The sequence below is a fragment of the Eumetopias jubatus genome, unplaced genomic scaffold (genome assembly GCF_037043125.1).
Source record: "Eumetopias jubatus isolate StellerSeaLion01/CBP00866 unplaced genomic scaffold, mEumJub1_p1.0 scaffold_1, whole genome shotgun sequence".
NCBI classification, from domain to species: Eukaryota; Metazoa; Chordata; class Mammalia; order Carnivora; family Otariidae; genus Eumetopias; species Eumetopias jubatus.
In genome coordinates, this window is record NW_028274807.1 from 210,709,668 (window position 1) to 210,722,128 (window position 12,461).

Genomic DNA, 12,461 nt, shown 5'->3' on the forward strand with positions numbered 1-12,461 from the left:
AGGGAGCACAGGGGGGCCAAGGCCCGGGGGCGTGAACGAACGGGCGGAGAGCTGACCTTGAGGATGAGCGAGGAGGGAGGATGCTGCCGCTAGGGACCAGGAGGAGGTGAGGTCCCAGAGGCCAGCAAGGACCTGTTGGGGTCATAAGGCTTTGAGAAGGAAGCTGGGAGGCAAGCCCTGCCAGGCCCTGCCATCCCCTCGCTGGCCCCTGAGAACACCAGCCAAGGTCAAGGGAAGGGAGGCTCGCCAGAGCACATTCCACACAAGAACAGTCCCCAGCACCCAGGGTTTACCAGGCCAAGGGATGGTTCCCAGGGAGAAGCAGCGTTCACCCAGGAGCCATCAAACTTCCTGGTGACTGTAGTTTTAGGTAATTATTTTTTTTAAGATTTTATTTCATTTTATTTTTTTAAAGATTTTATTTATTTACTTGAGAGAGAGAATGAGAGAGCGCGCATGAGAGGGGGGAGGGTCAGAGGGAGAAGCAGACTCCCCGCTGATCAGGGAGCCCAATGTGGGACTCGATCCCGGGACTCCAGGATCATGACCTGAACTGAAGGCAGTCGCTTAACCAACTGAGCCACCCAGGCGCCTTTAAGATTTTATTTTTAAGTAATCTCTACACCCAATGTGGGGCTCGAACTTACAACCCCAAGATCAAGCATCGCATGCTCTACTAAGCCGGCCAGGCGCCCCGTGTGGTCTTAGGTAATTTTTAAACTAAGCAGATTAAAAATAATGGCTCACCAAGACCAGTCTGGACCAGAAGCCGGGCATCACTGGGTGTCACAGACGTCAGAGAGGAGGGCTGAGGCCCAGCCACAGAGCCACATCATGGGACTCCAGACCCCACAGAAGCGGCAGCCACACCAAAGCCACATGGTGTGCCAGGGCCACAAGGGAGGTACCACTAATCACCCCATTTTACAGATGAGGAAGCTGAGATGCAGAGAGGGAGGCCACTTGTCCCAGGCCCCAGACACTAGGGGTAGCTGCCTGGCTCCAGAGTCCTTTCTCCAGAGTCAGCTGGACAAAAGTCTACTCTCTAGAAGCAACGCCGCCCAACGTAGCCCCTCCCCCAATCACCATGTCCCCCACTAAACTTAGCCTCCTCCCTCTTTTTTTTTAAAGATTTTATTTATTTATTTGACAGAGAGAGACACAGCGAGAGAGGGAATACAAACAGGGGGAGTGGGAGAGGGAGAAGCAGGCTTCCCACGGAGCAGGGAGCCCGATGCGGGGCTTGATCCCAGGACCTGGAATCATGACCCGAGCTGAAGGCAGACGCCACCCAGGCGCCCCTCCCTCCCTCCTCCCATCCCCTTAGTGGGATGTCCCGCCTCCCACCCAGTTAGGACACCTCTGCTATTCATCGCCCTGGACCCCCCACCTCTAGGTCACTCTAGACTGCCCTTCACCCCCACAGCACTGCCCTGGGCCAGACTTCACCTCTTGCCTGGTTCGAGGCTAACCTCTCCCTGGCCTCCCTGCCTATCCTTCCACAGGGCAGCCAGTGGGCTGAGCAGGTCTCTCCCCACCCGTGTGCTCTTTGGGCTCTCATGCCTAATCCCTCACGAGACTGCCAGGCCTTGTCACCTGCCTCCTGACCCTCCCCCCTAGCCTCACTTCACAGCTTCGCACATGCTGTTGCCCCTGCCCAGAATGTTCTCCCTGGGCTCCTGGCCTAAAGTAAATCCAACGGCCAATATACTCTCCCACATCCCCATTCCTTGCCCCTCTCAGCCTGACCACAGCATCTCCTGTCTGCCATCCTCACGCTGCCTCCCTGGCATCCGGCTGAGGTCCAGCAGGGCACACATCTGCTGGCAGCAAGAAGAGACGGGAGATGCCACAGTCAGGTGGAGGAGGAAGAGTATGTGTGCTGGGACACGGCAAGGGCCACTACCATATGGGACACCTGGGCCTCGCTTCCCATCTCCACTGCCAGCCCAACAGGATCTGACCACAATTCTATCTCCATGGCTGCCACCCTGTCCCCACGTGCCCTCAGGCACCACTCCCACCTCTTCCGGTCCCCTGCCCCGGGCGGTCTCCTGTGGTCTCTCTTTCACCAGCAGCCACAGGATCTGGTCAAGTGACACCTGGGCCTAAGGGTGCACCCCACCAAGTGGGTTTAGAGCTGGGCTCTCATGATGATGCTCCTGTGTGCTCTTGAGCAAGTGGCTTCATCTCTGGAAGCCCCAGTTCCCTCCTCTGTAAAGTGGGGATGACGGGAACGGAGACCCCAGCACCAGTCCAGGTCAGGCGCTAGGCTGATATGCACCCTCAGAGCTTCTGCCTTCAGTGCTCTTCAGTCTGCCACTCTCTGCTGGAAGGGAGCTCCCCCTTCCCTGACACCCCAACACACCTGTCAGCCTTGGCTCCAACATCGCTTCTTCAGAGAAGCCCCAGGATGCCCCACCCTCTAGGATGAAGTTAGTCACTCTCCCCTCTGCACACAAACTCCAATCTGGTGGCTGAGGGCCAGGCCTGCCAGTCTCCCCCCTGGCCTCCCCATTCTGTCCTCTGGCACCAACGGGAATGCCAGGTGGGCAGGTGGTGGCAGCAGCCTTGGTCCCGTCACTGCTGTGCCCTGGGCCTGGACCAGCCTGTGGCATGCACTACGTGCTCGGTGGACCACAGCTGGTGACGGCCACCATGGAGATGATGGGGGAGCCCTCCCGCCATGACACAGCCTGCACCTTCCAGTGCAGAATGCCAGCAGACCTGTTCTCCCAGCAGGCCATCCGGAACAGGCCAGCGGAAAGCACACAACCACAGGTCCTGAGTCAGCACCACAGAGGGAGGACCTGCAGTGTGCCAGGCACTGTGCGGCGGCTTGGACGTACTGAATAACGTGGTCTTCATGGCAACCGCCAAAGTCAGCGCTATTATTATCTTCACTGTTCAGACAGGAAACACATCGTGAGCAGCAGTCCCTCCCAGGGGCCATGAAGCCAGTAAGCTGCAGAGTCACGATCTGAACCCAGGCAGCCTTAGCGCTCAGGGCCGACCCACCAGGGCAGAAGCTTTCCCCGCGTGGCCAGGGGCCAGAAGCATGCACATCAGCATCAGCTGGGAACTCATTAAAAATGCATATCCTCAGCCCCACCCCGTACCAACCGGCTGAATGGAAAGTGGAAACCCACTGGGCCATGCCTTCCTTATGTGACTCTCTGACCCACTGTCATCTGAAACCCCCCACCCCCGCTCTGCGGCTGCCAGTCTTGGCCCAGCCGATTGGACACTCGCCTGTGGCCTATGACATGGTAGAGCTCACAAAGAGGAGGTGCGGGCCAATCGGCTACCACCTCACTGGAGCCACGCCCCCTCACAAGTGGGCTGGGTGGAGTCAGAAGATGAAGATGAGAGCACGTGACTAGGGCACAGCGCAGGGGAGGGGCTGAGCTCTGACTCGGCTGATGCCCACCCAGGCTGATGCCCATCGGGATCGGGTGCCCAGTGTGAAGGCAGGTGGCCCAGCTAAGCTTCAGTTTGCCCATAAAATGGGGGCGTGTCAGCTGTCTTCCTAGGACAGGTGTGTCTCACCGGGCCGTGCGGGGAGCCTGGCGCCCTGTGGAAGCTGAACCCAAAAAGGCTGATATTCCAGGTCAGTGGGGAAAGCAGCATGAGGCCACTCAGGGCTCTGGAGGGAGGAGAGGCCATGCCCCCAAGAGTTCCCCTGTCCCCTTCCAGCTTCTGACCCAAGATGCTTTCCAAGGAGAGGCCTCAGTGGGTTTTATGCTGGGAGACATACCCACCTCATGCCAGACTTGTGTGGAAAGAACAGAAATAAACCGAGGCCACGAAGGGAAGAGAGAAAAAAATCTACACGTGGGCCATTCTATCAATGGGTGGGCCTCTTCCCAAGCCAATGTCGTCATCAAAATGGACATGGTGGTGAGGAGACAGGACAACCGAGTGTAGGAGGGGACTGATCAGAGCAGCTGGAAAACTAGTCAGGGAAGGTATCTGGGGGGATAACTGGCAACATGAGTATGGACTGGGCATCAGATACCATGCAGGAACGATTACTTTTCTTGGGTGTGGCTGTGACTGTAGGAAGGTGTCCTTAGTGCAAGGGCAGGCTCACTGAAACACTCCGGGTTGACGTGTCACAACGTCTGCTACTGATTTTGAAAGCGTTCAGCAAACTGTGTTATCCACAACATTGCAAGCAAACATGGCGCTTAGCAGCCTGGTCACAATGGAGGACACGAGGGGTGGGTGTTCACCAAACTGTGCTTCAACTGTGCTACACACGTGAAGACCATGAATTCAAGCCCAAATGACAGCCCAAGACCCGGGACACCGCCATCGGCCCCCTCACTCCTGCCGCACGCTGCATCCACGCTCATTTCCTGCTGCAGCAGCAAGCTGTCCCACTGTACCTGTTTTTGAGAAGATGAGCTGCAGAATGAGAGGCCGCCGGGTCACGATTCCTGAACCTCGGGGAAGGAAGTCCCTGTGGGAGGGGAAAAGGACAGAAGTTATTCACGCGGCTGGCTTGCGGGGCAGGAAGTGTGACCACACATGTGGAGCAATCCCGTCTTGCAACTGGGGCAACGTCAGCAAAGACACCAGTCCCAACCAGGCACTGGGGAATGCTCTGACCCTGGAGGGTCCGGAGGCCACAAGGGGCAGAGGAGGGACTGGAATGAAGGTTGCTGATGAATGGTACCGTTTCCCTCTGGCTGGCTGTGCTCCAGCCCCAGCCTGCCCAAAGAGCCCTTTCATGGACAGATATCTGAACAACTTCCCCACACTTCAAAGAGATCAGTACATTTTCTACATACATGTTATAAATTAATATAATGCCATATGTATAAAAAGATGAAATAAAATATGATGTGTTTCATGTCCCAAAAAGACAAATCGATATAAGCAGGAAGTGGATCAGTGCTTGCCCAGGGGTGGGAAATTAGGAGGGAGATTTCTGGGGCGCTGGACACGTTCTAAAACCAGACTATAGTGGCCAACTTACTAATATTTACTGTAAATTTACTAAAAATATCACTGCATTTGAAATGGGTAGATTTCCTAATACATACACAATCCCTTGATAAAGCCGTTAAATAAAAAAATATATCCTGTGTATTTCACTATGGAAATACTCAGGCACCACTCACACCTGTTTACACTAACACATGTGGATTCATGCAAAGTAGGATGACCAGAAGGCACTCTGGACCAGTGAGAAAGGAGAGCCAAAGACCAGGGATCCAGGGCACCAAAGCAGAAAGGGCATTTTCAGAGATCATTAAAGCCATGCAAAGAATTCTTGTGTTGTCTCATGTAAAATGGAGAAAGGTTCTAGGTTCAGAGAATTTCAAACAAGGTTCGCACCTAGATAAATGAATAAAATAAGTGTATAAGATAAACTTAGATCACCTGCAATTTGTGCAGGACACAGGACAAGTGGTACGGGGCATCCCAGCTGGGATGGTCAGAGAAGGCCCCTCTGAGAAGGGGAAACAAGAAGTGAGCTACATGCAAGGGTACAGAACAGGCAGGGTGGGGAGACAGCAAGGAGGCCCCCACCTCACCAGGCCCTAAAGTCAGTTTTCACCATGGCCCTTGCCAGAGAGAGCAAAGCCACTTCACGGCAGATGCCAGGTTCTCCCAGGGACAGGGCAGGCCTGCTGCTGGCTGCTAACCTCTCAAGCACCACATACGGTCTTGACCCTGGCCATCCCAGAGCTCCAGGCCCCTGGCCCAGAGGCAAAGACCTGAGAAGTAGGGACAGGAGGCCCCTCGCACATTAGAGGCATGGCATCCTGGAAACCATCAGCGCCAGCCCTCCGACACAGAATCAGTGACAGCAGCGGTGACAGTGTGTGCATCCGTCGCCAGAATCTCCCACACCGCCTCTTCAAGGCAACCAAACGGGTCCGTGACCAAACAATACAGAAGCATGGAAACACATCCCTCCCACCGGTCTATGTGCCCCGCCCCCCCATGCTGTGTGTGTGTGACTGACACAGGTTCCTTTTCACCACTGACCCGTGTTTGCTGGCATGGATGGGCCACAGTTTGCTCATCGGTTCTCTCATTGGTGGGACATCTGGGGTCTTTCCAGTTCGGGGTCATTACAAATGCAGCTGCTATGAACATCTGCACACATGCCTCTGGTACACACATGCCCCCGTTTCTCCTGCTGAGTCAGAGGGCAGACCTGAACAGGCAGAACTAGTCTCTGCAGACAGAAATCAGAGCAATTGGTTCCCTTTGGAGAACTGATTAGAAGGGGCACGAGGAACTTTCTGGAATGACAACATCCTCTATCTTGATCTGTCTGGTGGTTTCCTAAGTGTATGCATTTATTTAAAAAAAAAAAAAAAAACAGGGGTGCCTGAGTGGCTCAGTCGTTAAGCGTCTGCCTTCGGCCCGGGCCATGATCCTGGGGTCCTGGGATCGAGCCCTGCATCCGGCTTCCTGATCAGTGGGAAGCCTGCTTCTCCCTCTCCCACTCCCCCTGTGTTCCCTCTCTCGATGCACACACTGTCTCGCTGTGTCTCTCTCTCTGTCAAATAAATAAATAAATAAAATCTTTTAAAAATAAAAAAAAAAGGTCACTAGGCATTAGGGAGTGGTGGGAATGTGGACTGAAATTCATGGGGTCTGGCCTCTGACCCCAGGTCACCCGGCCTCTGGGCCCGCACATCTGACTCAAAAGCCACTGGCATCTTCCCAGCCCGGGCCAAGCCTTCAGCCACTGGTATTGGCACATGCTGTCCTGTGACTGTTCTGGGCGTGGCTGGGGGGCCAGGCACCATGAGCACAATGGTAACACCACAGACAACAGACAATGAGAGCCTCAGCAAAACACGAAGAGGACCAGGACCAGCACGCTGCCCAAGAGAACCCTGAGAGCTCTGGGGACATGCAGGGAAGGTGGCTTTCCGGGGCTGGAACTTGGTGGGGAATAGGAAGGATGACTGGGTGCAGCCTGGGCAAAGGAGGTACGGCCTGAGTGGGAGAAGTGTAGGACAAGGCTGGGCAGGTGCACATGGCCTTGCACCCCAGGCCGCGAGCACCAGGAGCCCTGGTGTTCCTCCAATTGTGTTTTCCAGAAGTTCTCAGACTGCTGAGTGGAAAGAGCAGCAACACCTACCTGCAGCCTGGACAGTCCCCCTCCAAAAGCAACTCCCCAGAAATTCCCAAGAGGCTCGGTGAGGAGGGGCCTGTCCGGCTGTGCCCCCAGGTCCACTCAGGGTTTTCTGACACAAGGCAGCAGGAACACTCTTGGAGACTTCCTTCCCCTGGGAAGGAGACCACCACCCCAAGTAGCTCTGCCCAGGACACTGTCCACTTCTCTGGAGTCAACTCTCAAGCCTCAGTCACCTGCTTCCTCTGCCCTGAGCCACCCGATCCACGCCTGCTCCGAGGGACGCTGTACACCCAGGCTGCCGTGCACGCGATGCGACTCAGGCCAGCTTCCCTGTCTCTCTCGATTTCCGGGTCAGAAGGATGGAGTAACCGCCCACCCAAGGTCAGCTGGGTACCAAACAGGCACCCCCATGACTCACCCCCCCACCACAGCTCTGGCTCAAATGACACCTCCCTAGGGAGAGTTCCCACCCTTGCTCACAGCTCCACCCCCCACCCCACGTCCCTCCTACCTTCATTTTTTCCCTCATCACTAATACGCCAAGCCACTCATCTGCTTACCCACCCCTCCCTGCCATGCAGCTTCCCAGGACAGGGTCTCGGGTCTATTCCGTTCCCTGGCACAGAGTCGGGGTTCAGTAAGTGTTAGCCATGATCATTTCTGCACCAGACCCAGGCCTGGTCCCAGGATCCTCCTCCCGGGTTACCTATGGTTATCTTTCTAAAGCAAAGGCCAGGGATCCAAGCCTCCCTCCTGAAGAACTCACACGATCCATCCCACATTTGACAGGATCCTCTACCTGCCCACCCCCCACCCCCACCCCACTCCTGCATCCTCCACCTCTGGGATTTCCGCACTTCTGGCTTCCAGCCTCTGCAGGATCTGTTCCCTCTGCCAGGAAACTCCTCCCCACAGGCACTGCCCACCTACACGTGGGCAGATGCCATGGCACGCACCCCTCCCTCCCAAATGCACACCCCTTCTCACTCCCACAACATGGCCTTCAACATAAGTCCAGTCCTGTGACAGCATACAACATCACCTGGCCTGGTCACTACTGGATCTCCAGCACCTAGAATAGTGCCTGGCATACGACAGGTGCTCATTAAATGTTTGGTGAGTAGCCAGGAGGAATACAGACTCTGGAGCCAGAGAGCCTGGGTTCAAAGCCCAGCTCTTCCCTCCATGAGCTGTGTGGTCCTAGGCAGGTCTCCACCTTCCCTGGGCTCTGGCATGGCTATCTACCAGATGAAGGGATGCCATTCATCCTTCAGAAGATCCCGCTGGCTGCCTGCCCTGCACAAGTCACTTTCACCCTCTTGGAGCCTCAGTTTCCAAGCCCTAAAATGGGCCACCTCTCCTTAGAAGGTAATGAGGGCTCCCAGGGGAAAGGTGGTAGGGAGCAGGGAGGGGAAAGCACAACAGGAGGTGGCACCAGGGGCAGATCAGAAGCCCTAGCTGTGGGCGCCTGGGTGGCTCAGTTGGTTAAGCGACTGCCTTCGGCTCAGGTCATGATCCTGGAGTCCCGGGATCGAGTCCCACATCGGACTCCCTGCTCAGCGGGGAGTCTGCTTCTCCCTCTGACCTTCTTCCCTCTCGTGCTCTCTATCTCTCATTCTCTCTCTCTCAAATAAATAAATAAAATCTTTAAAAAAAAAAAAAAAAGAAGCCCTAGCTGTTTATTTACTGTTGTCTGAACAGAGCCTAAGATCCCACCAGGACCCCTTGGCTTCCAGCCCCCCACATGGGTGGGGATGCGTACCTGAGGGAACAATGGAGGCTTAAAACCCAGGCTGACAAGTGGGCGGGTGGAGGCCTTCCCAGGGGAGGGAAGAAAACAAACATATAAGCCAGCAGAGGATAAGTCAGAGCTGGTAAGCACCCAGGTCACTCCTCACCTGGGCAGCATGATGGCAGGAGGCCCAGCAAGTGCGCTAGGCTGGGATCCCTTCCTCATCACCATATCCTCGTGGGGGCGGGGGGGTCACTCAAAGCCTCAGTGTGACCAGGAGACCTCAGGACAACACCAGCCACGGGAAGAGCCCTCAGCAGGCGGCCCATGCACCAGGGACCTGTTTGTACCCAGCTCACTCTCTCAGGCTGTCAAGAGCCCAGAGAGGGAGCACTGGCTGCCCCCCTAGCCCAGCTCTAACCCCGTCTTCGGCAACATCTCAGCAAACCCTCTAGCAAAACCAAAAGAATGACACCAGGGCCAATACCCACATTTCCCAGATAGGCAGACTGAGGCTCAGAGTTTCAGGACGTGTCCAGGCAACTCAGCGAGGAAGGAGCAGAGCTGTGATGGAAACACAGGTGAGATGTCAACGAGGCAGACCCCCCCAATCACCCCCACACACCCCAGGGCCTCCTTTGTGGTTTTGCTAGAACTGAGGCACAGATCATCGCTTGGCCTCTGGAGCCTCACCATCCAGTCCACATGCCCCACCGGTCCTCAGCCAGTCCCTGCCTCATTACCACCAATCTGGACTCCATCCAACGGTAACCACTGGTCACCCAGAGCCCAGCCCACACTCAGTGGCCCCAGGCAGGTGCCACTGTGTCCTTGGGGTCGCCACAAAGGGCAGGCAGGCTGACTCAGACTGCAGACCCAGGGCTCCTCCCACCCTTCACTGCCCACCCCGCCCCGCAGCAAGCCCTGCTGGCCCCACCTGCAGATGGAGCATGAACTGGCCCACTTCTCTGCACATCCAAGGCCATCACGCAGGCCATCCATGTTTGCCTGGGCCAGGGCAGCTGCTGCCTCTAGGGCTTCCCACCCTCACCCCCAGAGTGGCCATAGGGCGCCTATGGATGCCACATCAGAGCGTGTCCCCCCTCTGCTCAGAGGCTTCCCAAGGCTCCCACCTCCCTCGGGGAAAAACCCCAAGTCCTCGCTGAGGCCCACAAGGCCCTGCACAACCTGCCCAGTCACTCCCAGCCCTCCCCCTTACTCACTCAGCTCCTGCTATACTGTTCTCTGCCATGTTCCCCCAAAACAGATAGGGTCCTGCCTCAGGGCCCTTGCACTGGCTACTCCCTCAGCCTACAAATCTCTCCCTGCAACATGTACAGGGCCAACTAGCAACTCCTCTTCTGTACCCACTGCCCGGCACCCCCCGAATATGAAGCAGGTCCTGCTCCGTTATATGCCATCCGGCTTGATTCTCAATTCTTCTCATAACTGGCATCTTCCAGTTTACTGATTTGTTCATATGGCTATGGTCTGGCCCTTCCCTCCCACCCACCCATTAGAGTGGCAGCCTCGGGGCGCCTGGGTGGCTCAGTCGTTAAGCGTCTGCCTTCGGCTCAGGTCATGATCCCAGGGTCCTGGGATCGAGCCCCACATCGGGCTCCCTGCTCAGCGGGAAGCCTGCTTCTTCCTCTCCCACTCCCCCTGCTTGTGTTCCCTCTCTCTCTGTCAAAACAAATAAATAAAATCTTAAAAAAAAAAAAAAAAAGATAGAGTGGCAGCCTCATGGGAGCAGGGTCCTCTGCCTGGCATGTTCTCCGGTTTCTCCTCAGCTCTCAATAGCGAGCCAGGCATGAGGCAGGTGACCAATGTTTGTGGGATGAAGAACCAAACCTGCCACTGTCCAATGAGACTGAGGTTCAGATGAGGGTGGGTGGTCTTGTTGACTTTCACAACCCACTCCAGGTGCAACCCCTTCACAAATCCCCAGCAGGCTCCTTCCTGCTCAACAGTCCTGCGGGGTCCAGAGCCAGCCCTGCCCTTGGCTCTCAGCCCTAGGGTCACCTGCTCCAAGGTCTCATCTGGAGGCCAGGCCAGGAGCAGAAGCAGGAAGTGGCCCATGGAGATGAGCAGCCGTGGCTCTTGGGCCTCTCAGACCCGAGCTGGAATCCAGGCACTGCCAATTCTTTTCTGGACTATCTGTGCTGGTCTGGTCACCTTTCTGTGCCTCAGTTTCCCCATTTGTTAAGTGGGGAATAATGCCACCTGCCTCAGATGGTAGTTGGAAGGATTTGCAAAGTTCTTACCATGGTGCCCCAAAGAGACCATTTGCCCTATACAGTCAATGGAAAACTGGACATGATATGTATCAGACCATGACCCTCCTCTGCTCCAAAGGGCTTCTGATGGCGTCCAATTGCCCTGTCACCTCCCTACCCTCACCCCTACCCTCACTCACTCCCTCAAGCACACTGCTGGTCAAGGTACAGCAAACAGGCCAAACCTACTTCTGCTGCAGGGCCTTTGCACGTGCTGATCGTCTGCCTGGAATGACCATCTCCTCTGAGCCTTTCCACAATCCTGGCTTCCTCTGGTCACTGAGGACTCAATTCAGATGTCAACTCTTTTGAGAGGCTTAACTGTCCCCTACTGACTCCTCCACCCCACATCACCCTGTTTTCATTCTCCTCAGTGAGTCTGCAAGGATGGCCTCTCCCTGCAGCGGTGCTTTCCGAAGTGAAATCTGTTAACCTCCTAGATGTCCACCAGCATGGAATTGGCTAATCAATCTTGGAACTGGCCTAGGAGGCAATCCAGGCCGCAGTAATGAAAGCAAAGTGTGATGCACAGAACAGACTGCATTCTCCAAACCTTTTTTTTTTTTAATGCCTGTGCACATTTCCTGCCTGTGTGGGGACAACAAACTTGGAGGGGACACCTGAACCCTTGATGGAAGTCAAGTACAGAATGCAAATGGAAAAACTGTTTTAACAGTTCCCAACATGACTTGAATTTCAGTCTTCCATAACTTTTTTATAACTTTTATAACACATAAATATTAATTTTGGGGGCACCTGGGTGGCTCAGTCGGTTAAGCGTTTGCCTTCAGTTTAGGTCATGGTTCCAGGGTCCTGGGGTTGAGCCCCATGTTGGGCTCCCTGCTCAGCGGGGAGCTGCTCCCTACTTCTCCTTCTCCCTCTGCTGCTCCCCCTGCTTATGCAATCTCTCTCTCTCAAATAAACACATGAAATCTTTAAATATATATGTGTGTGTGCATGTGCATATATATATGTACATATATATATATATATATATTAATTTTTAAGTGCCAAAGCAACCAGTCAGCCAAGCAGCAGTTTCCTAGTTGACAGAAAAACCGCTGGCAGTTGGGGACCCAAGCTCTTGAGTCTGCCCTCCTGGGGGTCACCTGGGCATCCTCACTGCTCTACCCTGCAGCAGACAGCCTATGTCACGAGGCCACCCCGGCTGCATGCCAGCTGTGTGACCTTGGCAGCAAGGTCACTCACATCCTGGGTCCAGTCTCCTCATCTATAAAATGGGGTGTGGTGGGGACAGGAGAAGACAGTGCAGGTGCCGGGGCGTCAATGAGTCCCCACGGCATCTCTACGGCCTGGCTGGCCACATACGGATCCCTAGTTC

The 12,461-nt window shown here is 55.3% G+C and overlaps 1 protein-coding gene across 7 annotated transcripts in view; it reads right to left on the minus strand.

Moving 5' to 3' along the window:
- DNM2 (dynamin 2) overlaps positions 1–12,461 on the minus strand; it is an 86,337-nt gene that overhangs the window by 49,060 nt on the left and 24,816 nt on the right. For all 7 annotated transcript variants that reach the window (XM_028088962.2, XM_028088961.2, XM_028088959.2 and 4 more), the window contains exon 2: positions 4,392–4,465. In XM_028088962.2, coding sequence (XP_027944763.1) covers positions 4,392–4,465 — 74 coding nt within the window. The remainder of the gene's footprint in view (positions 1–4,391; positions 4,466–12,461) is intronic.